Raw genomic sequence first — 14,556 nt, 5'->3', positions numbered from 1 at the left:
TTGAAGGGAAAAAAAGAAAGATGAAGAAAAAAGAGGGAGATAAGGGTTGAATGCAGAGGCAGAAAGAGGAAGAAGAGAAGAATTGGGAGGAGAGATATTTATAACTTTTGACTAACCAAACTACAGTAAGATCTCTTTCTTTTAATATACAAAGGTAGATATTCAACTTTCACTCTTAAAAAAAAAAACCAGTGTTAATTAATGAATTTATGAGTCAGGGCTATTTTATATCAATTTATTACTTCATTAATGTAGAATTTTCAAAATTACACACCAATGTTGTGATATACCACTATAGTAACTGGTAAAAAATAGAAAAAGGAAAAGAAAAACAGCATACACAGCCACAGGTGCTCTGACTAAACAAAACAAATCACAGGAGACAGAACATTGTAATAATTCAGTTTTAGGTCCTGCTGGTGTCCATTGCCAGTGCAGCACTGAGATTCATTGGGTGCATGTATTGGGGGGAGCCTGAGAATATCTGCTGAACAATGATCCTGTTGGCCCTCTCTGAGGGATGGAATGGATCCCAGAATGCATAGATGTCTCTGTTGGGGCACAAGTTGGATAAGGGTGTGCAAAGGCCAATGCCATTGTATGGACCTTGTCCACAACATGCTATCTTTGATGTAACAAATCCTGCAAAAATTTGTCAGATCAGAGATATATTATACGCCATTGCTGTTCTCTTCAATTTACTCATCTGTTTATAACTAGATATGGCTACCAATTTCTCATTATCTTCTCAGTAGAAGGTAATGCTACAAACTGTGTTAGTTAATGTCCATGGGCAAGATTTTAGGCCACCCTTTGTTTTTTACCCTCAAGAGGGACCAATTTAGTAAATCTCGTAAAGGCTAGGAGGAGTATTGCCATCAATCTGTGATACCTCCTTACCATATTTTATCCAAGTGGTCCTCGATTATTTCCCATACTTGCCATAAATGTCTGGCAATTCTTTAGCCTTGGCAATCATGTTTACCATTAGCTGGCTCTATTTCAAGTGGTTGAGAATTTAACTCTCTCATAAAGTGGCCTGAACCAGAGAAGCACGTACTGCAAGATGTAACTGAGAGGTACTAATGCTTATATTATTGAGTTTTGACTTACCAAATGCCTGAGGATTAGAGACAAAGTCCATGTGCATTGCCATGGTATTTGCAGCCATAAACACATTAGATCCAAGTTGACTGTTTATATCACTTATCAGTTGTGCTAATTGTGGGTTGAACAAAGAAGCAGCATGTTGCAATTCAGCTGAGCATTCACCATTTCTACTTCTCTGGGCCAATTCAGCTGGTACACAACCTATTGGACCTGTACCTGTTACAATGACCTTCCTGGATCCCAATTCATACAGCCTCTGCACAATGGTGAAGTTAAAATGGCTTTATGGGTCTCTCAAATATGAAAACCAAACTATAATATTTTGGTAGTACATAATTCATTCATTTTGGATCTTGATAGGTGGGGTGCAGAAAAATACGAGTCCACAGTCCATCTTTTGTGAACAATAACAAATAATCTCTCCGTCACTTTTTCCTGTTTCCCATAAGAAACATGCATGTACTGCTACGAATAGGGAAAGAGCCCTTTCAAGTTTTAATAAATTCTCATCCACCGGTCAATTTTTATGGTCAAGTAAAAGCTCATCAAAATGCCTCTGTCCCACAGTTGCCTGCACCAACTTGGCATGCATTTTATGACCATTCAACTGCCACAACATTCACGTTTGCATGAACTTAAATTCTACCGAAATATGGCGCACAGTAAGCTAGCTAAAGTTAGGAAGCTTCAATTGTTCTAGTCAATGCTAGTGCTATTGCCATTCCGCCCAGTGAATTAACCTTATTGTGCCCCCAAATAGAGGGAACTGCCAAAAGTAGAGCAAAAGAAGTTACCATTAGAATTTTGCGATACTCGGAAATGAGATAGCGGACGTAATCAGGCAGGGCAAATTGGCGGGATCGTGCTGAGAAGGGCACCAAATAGTAGTTGTTGACGAAATCATTACCACCAAGAGTGATGAGAACGAGTCCTTGATTAACAAGTTGTGTGGTCTGTTGTTCTCCAATAAGGCTACCCACTCGGGTCTGGAATTGTTGGTAATACTCCAACTGCTTGGTAATGCGGATTATGTTCAGCTGCAGAACGCAGAGAAGTAGTTAATTTTGTTTCTTTCCTAGTCTTTACACCAAGCCATGGTAAATACACATTATCAGTTCCAGAGAGGGAAAAAAGAAAAGGAAAGGGTTCCAAATCAGCTGATTTGTCCCACAACTAGACGTACAAATTGAAAGCCAGTGTCATTAAGGATTCCAACTCCTGCAGAAGCAAAGTTGGCACCATTAAGCAGCCGCTGCCCCGTATTCTCTGGAGCTAAATACGGCAACGGGGATTGCATGCCCATTCGCTCACCTAAATATGCATAATGTGTCAACATTATTCAACATATGTAGTGGTAATACAGTACGTAATTAGTACCATGCAATAAAATTTCTAACGTGCCATCAATTGCCAGTATTGCTAACAAAAGAAGGGAAATTTCATACCCCATTAAACATCTAAGGTACCATACTTGTTCTTTACGATACCTTAGAGGGACCGCAGAATTCCCCTCTGAATGACATACAATAGTGAATAATCAATCAAGTAGAAGCTCAAGTAGTACGTACTAATGATATCAGGTATATTCAGGCCATTTGAGAAACGGCCAGTCGGGCGGTGAGTCGGATAGTCAATGCCATAGGGCGGTGCATCGGCGCGGGCACTGGTGAGCAAATAGTTGTTGTTGCCATTGTCAACTAGGGAGTCACCGAAAATGAAAAATGCTCGGGCATCAGCTCGAGGGGTTATTGAGGCAACAGCCAGTACTAGTAGCAAAGCTACAAAAATGGATGAGCTGAAGGAGAACGATTGCCTCATTGTTGGATGGAAAATGCCCTGCAAAGAAATGGCGATCAGCTTTGCAGAAGAAGCTGATAGAATGCAGTAGTTGCAGTGAGCTGGTTGCAGTGGTGAAGGTTGGGGGGATTTATATAATATTAGTTCTGCTTGAGAGATCATTGAACCCTCATAAATTGCTCGTCTACCAGTACTGGTGGAGGAGTAGGACTTGAACTCAAGGACCACTGAAACAGGAAATGGAGCTATTGGCACTTGGCAGCAATCAATATGCCTTTTTCTACAGCCCAAGAAATAATGCACCTTTTAAACATTTACCAATTTGATTGAAAGAAAAAGGAGTAGTTGAGTTAATCTGTTAATCAATCTTATTGCCAAATAATTACTTGTGGAGTTTGTCCTTTTAAATTATAAGATCTACTCCTTAAAAAAAAAGAAAAAAGAAAAAAAGGTTACGTGGAAGAATGGGAAATTGACAGTTGAATTCCGTCATGAATGTCAAAATAGTATATATGCTTATTTTGATCACAAAATCTGACCAATTTGAGTCTATATAAACAAGAATTTCAAGCTGTTGTAAACTGTACACTTTTACCACTTGATACGTTAATTAAAAGGCAGTCATTTTTGTGTTGATATTGTGTATTTTATGCATTGGGATAAGATAAGGGAAACCGGCAAAGCAAACTTCCCTTTTATTACTGCTTCTTTTAACCTTAAATCTTTTAGTTTTGAAATCTTAATTTATCTCCAGAAGTCGGATTAATTATACGCTTTATTACTTTGCAAAAATTTTTTAAAAAATTAGCCACAGTTAGAACCTCTAAAATTGGACAATTGTGGTTCTCCAAGCAACAAAAAAAAGGTGCAAGTTGAAAAAAAAATAGTCAGTTTTAGAAGCCAAAAAAAAAAAAAAACAGACAGAGAGAGAGCAACAAGTTGCGAGTCAAACCTGTTACATCAAGTTGACACAAACCCTACGCGTGTTTCCTAAGACTTTTTTGAATCCAGCAAGCCCTTTTGTTGTTTGTTCCAATCGGAAATGGGGCGAGATAACCGTTCCTGGCAGTTGATGGCCATGATTTGATCAAAAAATTTTGTACGGTTCAAATCATATCTTGTAACTCGATTTTCACGCCGTGTGTGAAATTCACAAAAATTTATTCTAAAGTTACATCGTATGCAAAGAAAGTTACATCGTGTACAATCAAAGTTACGTACAGTGAAAAATACACACAACTGACAGAAACGATTGCACCTGCAACCGTTTGTGCCGATTGTCCCAATCCCTCGTTGAATCATTAGGTTGCTTTCCTTGTCGTTATTAGTCAGTTTGTTGAATCATTGCCCTTGTTGTCATTAATCAGTTTTCGAGGGTGATCGATTATTGAAAGAAAATCTACTTATTAGATTGAGGCATGCACTGACGGAGAACTTGCATGTGGTGTTTGATTTGGCCAAAAAAGACCCTCTAAACGTGGTTTTCAGAGAACATTGAAAAGCTTTCCTAATTAACACATCTGATTTGCAACTACAAAGTCTTTTTCCAAGATCTTCAGATTTGCTAGTAACACTAACACTGGCCAATGATTTGCTGATTCAGTGTCCCTAACAAATCTTAATCAGCAAACAAAAGGGAGCCAATGATTGTCTATACTGTATTACAGGTTGTTCTGGTCTGACAGGAGGAAACAACATAATTTCTTTTTTTTTTTTTTGATAAAACAGAAGCTAATATTATTAATGAATTAGTTGAAGATCGTCTAATACGATACGATTTGCTTGACGAAAAAAGCTGCACTAATGGCAAAAAATGCATAGAAAAATACAAGGGAGGACGATAATTATTAGTATATATATATATATATGGTAGGTTATGTGAATTTTAAATGTGCTAACGGCAGTTAGAAAAATACTACAACAATTTTGGAGTACAATAATTTCATGATTGGACTACTAATTGTCCCATAAATCTAGAAGCATTATATTGCAGCAATTTTGGAGTACATTAATTTCATGTTTGGACTCTTAATTGTTGCATAAGTCTAGAAGCATTATATTTTCAGAAAATTGTGTCGATTTCAAATAATTCGGTCTTTTTTATTTTTTGATAAAGGGTTTTTATAACGAGTGCCTTTTAGGCACATGTTAATACATCTAAAATTCACCTAATTAACCTACCATATATATATATACACACACACACACACACATACTAACAATTACTTTGCATTTATATACTCTTTTTTTTTAATTTAATCTTATCTACCCTCCGTTGTATTTATTTACCTTTTCTAATTAATCTTGCATTTCCAAAGATATGATACCTGAAATATATTTTAACGAGTGCTCACCCGTCAGAAAGACCCTTTGATTAAAAAAAAAAAAAGTGTGACGGTAAATGTTCTACTTTAATATATAGTATTTGGTGAACATGTAGCTTAAATATTAAAAACAAAAAAGTATGTGACAAAACTATTATCAAAAGTAGTACGAATTCCTATGCCTCCCACTATTCAAGTTACAATTGGAACCAAAACGAAATTACTTTGCTGCTGATATGCATGCTTAGATGCCAGTCAGTTGATCATTAAGCTAACGATATTAAGGGTAAACAGGATTTCTTATATATAGGTCACATTGAAATGCAATAAATAACGTAGTTTATTGTTTGTTTAATAGCAAAATTTGAGTCAAAATACGAAACATACTTTGTGCATGGTTCAGCACAGATTTAAGAAGAAAAGAAATTATTGCATGAGCTAGACAAGGGGAGACTTGATCAGAGCAATGATGCCATGTGATTAAAATAAATGAGGTGGGGTAGTACTCCAGCTACTCAATTTGAGGGCCTATTCCATATTTAATCATATCATCTCCCCCTAATCTTATCATACGTCTACAAAATCCTAAGCAATTCAATTCCTTCAACCACCACATGTCATGGTTTAATAAAGTTTTATACCATTGCGAGCAATAATTAATATAACCATCGCTATGTTGTTAGAACTTTCATTTACACTACTATCTGCAGGGGTGGAATGAATGTTAAATTATATATGCCTAAACCTTAATATATAGATCCCACATGCTAAGAAATTAAATACACTGGGACGTCCTTGGAGTTTAAATTAATACTAGCAAGATAGATTAGATGAGATCAAGTAGTTTAGTATCCTCAAAAATTAAATGGAAAACACATGCAAAGGAAGCAATTAAGGTTGGGTTTGCAAGTATTATTACACGACGAAATTAATTATTCTTTGAGAAGGAAATATTCCATTTTAAGAAAGTAGGGCAGAATAATATATCTTTAAAAAAGTTCATAAAGAAGTTGAGCATATATATAACATCAGAGACGTGCTTTCCAGCCAATGTAAGCAAAGTAATTTCTATTACCCGCATCTATTTCCTTTTTTGGCTCTTTAAAAAAAAAAAAAATTTTACTGATGGAACTTACCATTTTCGTTCCAAATTAATAGACAAGACAAACTGAACAAAAAACAATAAATGTATGAGTTTGTTTGGATAGGAGTTTATTTGAGATAATTATTGTAGCACTTTTTGTGATGCGGTATATGTGAGATAAAAAGGTGATTGGGATTTGTGAAGCAAATTATTTTTTTCAAATCATGTCAATCCAAACACACTTTTTTTTTTTTTTTGGTGTGTCCCGCAGGGAGTGGACCCCGCAGACTATTCACCACCCTCAGCAACTTGCTGGCAGCAAGGTTCGAACCAGGGACCTGAGGCTCCATCTTCAGCAATCTCAATCCAAACACACTCATTAATGTCTTTTCACCCTCTATATAGGCCCGATCGGTTAAGTTTGGAAATGCCATATCGACAATTTCTAGCCATCAGGGTCGATTGCAGTTTGCAGGCGAGGTTGGGTGATAAGGTGGAAGGAATTGTAAATAAGAGGTTTTAGATTCAAATTCTAAAAAAAAAAAAAAAAAAAAAAAAGGTGGTTTGCAATTCTCACCCAATCCTTCAGGCTCTTAAATCCTCTTGTACTACAAGGGAATTGATATCACATGATTCGGGCCCTATTACTTGAGTTGTTGCACCTGGTTGACGACAGAATGATTTGTATGAAAAGACATAGGCAGTATCATTTTCAATTATAAACACCAAATGCCCTAATTATTTGTTCAAATTAAGCTCAAAAAAGACCTACTCAATTTGTGTCTTCACTAATTAGGTAATACTACTTTCACCTAATTAACACACACAAGTTGCTAGCTTGGAATGTAACCGAAGCCATTTTGATCATTATGGCCGACAAAAAATGAATAGGATAGGCACAATTTGAAGTTCTGAACACAGAGATTATTGTCTTCTGTTCTTGAAATTATTGATGAGTCTCCTTTTCCTGTTCTCCAAGAATAACTAAATCACATGCATGCTGCAATAAGTCAATTGAGGTTTTCTACTCAAAAGCAGCGCTACGTACAGAGAAATTTTGACCCTTCTTCCAACCATACCATACCTAGCTAGTTTGGAATTCGATCTATTAGCAAGCCACAAAATAAGACACATTAATTATTATACTACGTACCCAACTTCTTTACATGTCCAAGCGGCTTTCGTTTTCATTATCTGCACTAACAAAACTATTACAACGTAAAATTAAGACGAGATTGTACATATATCTTGATTGCAAGAACTTCGTACGTGAACACAATAATGATGCTTGGGAAAAAGTACCACTTTGCTTTTGTATGCTTTAAAAAAAAAAAAAAAAAAGCATGAATTCATGATCAAGGGAACTAGTAGTAGCTCACAGCTAAGTTGTACATGGATATGATTATCTTTCTAAGGTAATTTTCGATGGAAAAGGGAAGAAATGAATGAGTCCCTGTACCAATCAATAACCAACGACTAAAACAGCTAGATGTATATGATAAATCCAAAAAGAAAAAAAATATCTGAGTAAACGAAAAGGAAAGCTAATTAAAGAGAAGACATTAATTAATTCAGCATAGTTGCCGGCAATTCAATAACTGTCAATGTTCGTTGATCACTTACTCGATCGCCAACTCATACTCAACTGGCCATGGAGTTTTGATTGCAGTAAAATGCAATGAATGGGTAGATAGGGTCTCGATCGCTCTCTCATGCAAATGGCAGAGGAATAGAAGACCATAAGATTCATATTTTCATTCTTTCTTTCCGTTTTCGGGTTGAAGTTTGCACACATCCATGTCTTTTTTTCAGAATTTTTTTTTTTTTTTGGTTTTTCAAAGAAATGAAATCAAACCTGTAAATCTTCTGTTACAGATGATAAGTATACTATGAAATTGTAAACTGAGTCTACTTGCTCAGTTTTGGCTAGTTGAATTTGTGTTTGTTGGTTACAGATTGGTAAGTAGTAGCTTGGTTCTACTAGAGACCTGTTCCTGCCATAACATTCATTAGAAGTTAATAGTTTACCTAAAAAGAAAAACTATGTTTTCAGAACCGGACCGGGTATCGACTCGGCCGAGGTCAGGAGTCAGGGGTTAATGGGTTCGACCGGAGGTCGATAGGGGGTCGAACCGAATGACGTCATAAATAAAAATTATTTAAAAATTAAAATATTATATATAAAATATCTAATAATATGTTAATATTAATAAAGGTATATTCATATATATTTGATGTTTCAAATATATTTAACAAGAAAATACAAAGAAATTAGAACAATCAAGTAGCAATTTATGTTATTTAATAAATATTAACAAGTTTAAAATTAAAATTATGAATTTAATTGAAAAATAACATCAAATTTTAGGACAATATTTATAAAGTATGAAATATTTGAGATATATTAATAAGTTTTAACAATTTAGGGGGCCAAAACATAATATTGAAAAGATTGAGTTTTTTTTTTTTTTAACCCATTGAACCGAAAAAATTGGTTTTTTTCGGTCAAATTCGGTTTTTGACCGGACTTTAAATTTTCGATTTTTTACCATGATTCGGACCGGATACTTGACCGGTTCTCGATTCGATTGGCCGCTCCGGTCCGAGTTTCAAAACAGAGAAGTAAAAATGGTAAGCGTATACTCTATAAAAATTTTCCATTTCTTCGACGAGTTGACCTGTGTTGTGTCCCGCAGACGACTATTTAATAGAGGTTTAAAGCAAGTATGCCTGAGTTGGTGTGGGTAGAGAACTTTACCAACGCAACTACCCTAAGAAGGAGAGCTTTCTATTGATGAAAACATAAAAGTTTTGTAAAGACTTCGAAGCACCATGTCATGCATACGTAGAGTTCAACACAACAGGCACATGATATTTGAGAAGACACGTTACAATTGACGGGGGTACTTTTAACGGTTTTATTTAAGCAAATATGTGTGTTAAATTTAGGAAAAACAGTTCAAAATGTCTCTTGCATTTCATCAAATGAATTTTTCATTCTTTACTTTTAAAATAAAAAATTTACGTCCCTTATAAAATCAAGTCGATAAAATTTAGTTATAATTTAGATTTTCGACTACTTTTATCCTAAATCCATTAAGAGACCCACCCATGGTCATTTTTTAAGGGCAAAAATGGTTAGATTTTATTTATAGTTAAATAAATGACTTGATCCATATTTACATTTACTCCTAAAAAAAAAAGGATCTGACTTGAACCGTATTCATTTTTTCTTTAAAAAAAATGGCATCTGACGCACAATCGATATTTATTTTTGCTACTAAAAAAGTAGAATCTAACTTTTTTGTACATAAAAAATGATTGTACGTGGATTATGCAGTAATTTCCAGTTAAAAAATAGTCAAAAATTTAGGTTGAGATCAAAGTTTGCTAATTTAAATTTGTAAGGGACGTAAAATTAATATTTAAAAAGTGAAGACGAAAAAATTCATTTGGCGAAATATGACGAACTTTTTGAACGATTTCTCCTTAAATTCAACCAACAAATTTAGATTTGAAAACTGGTTAGTCAACCTCTTAATTAATTGTTAAGCCGTAGCCCAAGTGCAGTGAAGATGTTTTTAAGATTTTTCATTCCATTTTCATGTAAATAAGCCAAATATAAATTAATAATAGCTGCCATGCCGGCATTTCTGGTGTTTGAATAAATTTTTTTAAAAGAAAATCTTCGAATTTACAACCACCTAGACTAATTAAAGACTACAAAATATCACGAATAATTTTTTTCGCCATAAATGCTATTTTTGTTGTGACTAAATTTGGGTGATAGGACATTTTATCCAAGAGTGTTCTAACATGGAACTGACACGACCATGCATCGAATCACCATGCATAGTGGTGGATTGCACTATCTTTATTGCAAGGTTGGGGCCTTGATTCATCACTGGCAAAGCCAAGAAAGTGGCAATGACAGAAGCTTTATTTGGCAGCATAAACATGCATTTATTCAAGTTGTTCGGCCGACAACGTACAATTCAAACCGCAGGATGTAAATGTAAGAGCGATGCGCACACTCAAGTTGGTAGAGAATAATACTCCCTCCGTCCCACTTTGATAGTCCTGTTTCTTTTTTCACACAGTTTAAGAAAAAGTAGTTAACTTTATTGGAAAAGTAAATTTAGATTGCTATTTTCCTAAAATACCCTCACATTAAATAGAGTACAACTTTATGGGAACTTGAATTGATGATAAAAAAAGAATCAACTCTCATTAAATGAGGTAGGTTTATAGCAACAACAACTTGTATTGAATAAGGGTATTTTAGGAAAATGAAAATACAACTACATTCTTCAATTGGAAAGTGGACTGCAATTTGGGACAGACAAAAAAGAAAAACAGGACTATCAAAGTGGGACGGAGGGAGTATTACGTTTTTGGGTTAAAAGGCCTTAAAATTTTTTTCCTGAAAGTAATATTTAAGTACAGTGTAAATTAGATGATGCATAAAAAAGGTTCATTTACATTATTATCATTTCCTTCTTTCTTAAAATATATATTGTTACCACATCCTTATAACACTCATAATATATAAAATTTAGAAGTTGTTTGGTTCGGATTCTAGATTTGGCATCATAATTGAAATTAGAATTATAGACCCTGCTAAAGCTACAAAAGAATCAAACCGCTCGCAAGCGGCTCGAGTCCAAACTCGAGTCGAACTCAGTCAACATCGATCTCGAGTCAAGATCGATTTGACCAAGTCGAATTCGAGTTAAAAAATACTAAACTCGTTAGTTCGCGAGCTGACTCGAACTCGATTATATATATTAATTTTTTTATTTTAATAGTAAAATTACATATATATCTCTAATATTTTATTATTTGTCAAGAAAAATTATTATTTTATTTATTTTTAAAAACAAAATAATTATTTTTTTATTTTTTTAAACTCGAGCTCGAGTTTGACATTTTGACCAACTCAAGCTCGAGCTCGAGCTTTGTAAAATTATGTCAAGATTCGACTGGTTTGCATCCCTCGACACTATTATACGTTATAATAATTCCCTCTTACGGGTGTGGTTTGGAAGTGGGATGAGTTCCATTATTATATTAAAGAATTAATTGAATTGAAACCCAAGTTATACGTGGGGAATGATAAAAGATAAGATCTAATACTTTCATTCCCATCAAATAATTTATCTAGTGAACTATCAAACAATAAATATGAGTATCATTAACTCTAGCCCTCGTTCCTATCCCTCGTACCCATTTATCAAAGAGGCCCTTAATTCGTTTTTTGCAGCAGAAAGTACACAGAATTTACACATAATGCAAAATCCAAAGTGGCCTCTCATACATGCTACTCGTTTTCCTTTTCTGGGCTTTGATTAAAATTTTCTTAGAGTTGCATTTGAACTTTCATCAACCAAGATGTACATAGCACTAACACTTAGATGATCTAGGGGAAGGGGGAGTATGATGGGAAAGGGGGAGGGGGAGTATAATCGATGCTAACAGTTGTATAATCTAGTCTAACATAATTTAAAGAAGTATAATCGATGAAAAATCCTGTCGAAAGAAGTCGCCCGAAGGTGACAGCCACAATTAAGTGACAAGTATGGTGGGAGGCAAACCAAGACTTTAACCAACAGCCTCTTGGGCTGTTGGCTCCTTATGTGCATATCAGTTCAGCAGTTTCTGGCCAATTTAGCTTCAACTTCTGGACTTCTGGTAATGTACGCTCCTTTCACGTGTACTTGCCAATGTCATTTTTGACTCGTTAAAAGATGTACGTACTAGTGAAAGAATAAGAGATAGAACACAAAAACGTGGGATTCATTTCCACATATGATATGCAAATCAACTGTATATCATGAAAGGGAGAGGGTTTCGCAATTGCGCTTTTGAATCAGTTCCATGGCTATAGGAGATGTGTGTGGGATATCAATTAAGACTATTTATTGCAGTTCATTTCAGGTTCAAGCAAAAAGTTCGAGTCATTTAAGTAGACTTACAGGCGAATTTCGTTTATACCAATGTTTTGAAACTCACATCAAGCAATGACTCAATCAAATTCAAGGACCAATAGTTGAATCAGGATGAAAAACCAAAGAACCAAATGACGTAATAATAGTGTCATAAATATATCTTAATTATATGTAAAATACTAAAATAATATGACAAAGTTCCCTTAAGTTGGAATATTTTGTGAGTTTATAACTTAGAAATGTCTATGAGTGGATTTACAGTGTCGTAAAACTAAAGGGTCATAACAGAATATCAAAAAGTATTAAGATAGTGAAGCAAATTAAATAAGACAAACCTAATCCCCTCCTTTTTCATATTTGACTTTCATTCATTCAATGCTCACACAAACACACAAGCATGTGAATCCCCTCTCTCTGTCCTCTCTTCTTTTCTTTTCTTTTCTTTTTAATAGTAAAATTATATATATCCTTAACATTTTATTATTTATTAAGAAAAAATATTATTTTATTTATTTTTTTAAATAAAATAATTTTTTTTCGAGCTCAAACTCGGCTCGAGCTTTAAATTGTCAGCTCGTCAAACTCGAGCTCGAGTTCGACTTCAATAAAAATAAGTTAAGATTCGACTCGATTAAGTCAAAATTCGACTCGACTCGGCTCGTTTGCTACTCTACTTGGGAGGAATTATAACCCTTGTTGGATTTGGATACGCTACAGATGTTCGCTTGGACATTGAAAATGCGTTCTTGTCTGTAAAATGGCTAAGCTATATTTGATGCTACCGCTTTTGGAGATTTAGGATTTGCTTTTGCATGATGGAAAGCAATCTCGAACAGAACAGTGACTCGGCTAAACTATTGGCCCCGTTTGGCAAGTGAGTTTTTTGAGTGTTTGTTTAAAATTTTACTGTAGTTTACTACAAAAGTTTTTAAAAAATTTTTTGAAATACGTTTTTTTTAATATTTTGAAGTGTATACTTTTGAGAAGTTTTTTGAAACTACCGTAACTAAAGTTTTTTAAAAACTTGTAGCAAACAAACTTGGCAAAAAACTTGTTTACCAAACAAGGCCATTGAGTCAGGTTTCAACTAATCGGATTGGTCGGATCTATCTCCAAAACCCGCTGACATCAGTATGATATCATAACTATTTAATATATCTATAAGTTTAAAAAATATTGAAATTAAGTTCTTGATTATATTCAGCCAACTATACAAAATGTTTAAAAAATATTAGATTTGCAAAAAAAAGTGAAAAACTAAATTAAAACAAGTTATGCAAGTTGGAATCATTGATGCTAAATTGATAAGATGATAGGAATGAAAATCATTTAGAGAAGCGAATGATATTTGTATTTACACTAGGTGTGTGGCTTTTTTTGTTCCTATTAATAAATGAAAACTTTACAATTTAGATAATTTAAATTATATTTAAAAACATAGAAAAAAAATTTGAAAACCAGGCTATTAATCGAATCGGACCGCTAGTTTGACCGATTTTTTGATGGTTTTAACTGACTTTTTGCCAAATCAGTTTGGAAAGAAAATTGATTCACAATCGATCGATTCGATCCGATCCGGATCTAACAACACTGATGGAAAATTTTTGTCTCAGACACATAACAGGGGAATGCCTCGTCGTGGCATGGATTAGCCGTGATGCCGCCAAAGCCATGTTGCATATATTGGCTTGACAGGTGGATAAGGTAAAAAGATATATACCGCAAGGTTTTGGATATTAACTGTCATACGTTTAAACAAGAATTGGAATAAAATGGTATGGTGTGAAAAGTAGAATAAGAATTCATAAACGTCCATAACCAGGCCTGCAAACTACTCTTCAAATGCTGTAATGTTGAAAAACATTCATAACGAGAGACAGATGTGGAAGCTGTTTTTTTTTTTTTTTTTTTGGGTTGGACAAAAATTTATATAGCTCATCTAATTATCTTTTCCACTTTCCACGGAGCAAGCAACATCAAAGTCCATCATCCAAACCAAAAAATTCAATGTATTTAAAACAGAATATTCTTGCGGATCTTCTGTCTCACACTCTGTGCCATTCTCTGTCTCACTTTTTATTATATTGCTATTTCTCCTTCATAAACATCATATTTTAGTTCTTTTTTGTTTCCTTATGATTCAATAACTATTAATTCAGTAAAAAATAAATACAACAACTTAAAAAAAGCTATATATAATAGAAAATTAAAAAATATAGCAGAAAATGCATAAAAGATCTCATTTTTTGTGCATTTTGGTTTTTTGAGTTTATTAAATTTTGTGTATTACTGA

At 34.2% G+C, this 14,556-nt stretch overlaps 1 protein-coding gene across 1 annotated transcript; it reads right to left on the bottom strand.

Moving 5' to 3' along the window:
• Positions 1-223: 223 nt before the first annotated feature.
• On the bottom strand, positions 224-3,084 carry LOC113709616 (GDSL esterase/lipase At5g33370-like). The gene is made up of 5 exons (XM_027232411.2): positions 2,679-3,084; positions 2,294-2,421; positions 1,905-2,147; positions 1,114-1,366; positions 224-642 (listed from the first exon to the last, which is right to left on the bottom strand). The coding sequence occupies exons 1-5, from the start codon at positions 3,067-3,069 to the stop codon at positions 407-409; spliced, it is 1,251 nt and encodes a 416-aa protein (XP_027088212.1). The 5' UTR covers positions 3,070-3,084; the 3' UTR covers positions 224-406.
• Between the last annotated feature and the right edge of the window lie 11,472 nt (positions 3,085-14,556).

Source organism: Coffea arabica, chromosome 9c, assembly GCF_036785885.1.
Source record: "Coffea arabica cultivar ET-39 chromosome 9c, Coffea Arabica ET-39 HiFi, whole genome shotgun sequence".
In the NCBI taxonomy this organism is placed as follows: domain Eukaryota; kingdom Viridiplantae; phylum Streptophyta; class Magnoliopsida; order Gentianales; family Rubiaceae; genus Coffea; species Coffea arabica.
Note: the sequence above shows the minus strand (reverse complement) of the source record. Positions and strands in the feature narration are given on the sequence as shown.

What these genes read in the sequence shown, in the direction of transcription:
- LOC113709616 (XM_027232411.2), bottom strand. Translation starts at nt 3,069, where the DNA reads ATGATCTCTCAAGCAGAACTAATATTATATAAATCCCCCCAACCTTCA. An exon ending in GAATATACCTGATATCATTA is followed by an intron (nt 2,422 to 2,678) that starts GTACGTACTACT and finishes ATGCATATTTAG; the next exon opens with GTGAGCGAATGGGCATGCAA. An exon ending in AGTATCGCAAAATTCTAATG is followed by an intron (nt 1,367 to 1,904) that starts GTAACTTCTTTT and finishes ACCATTGTGCAG; the next exon opens with AGGCTGTATGAATTGGGATC.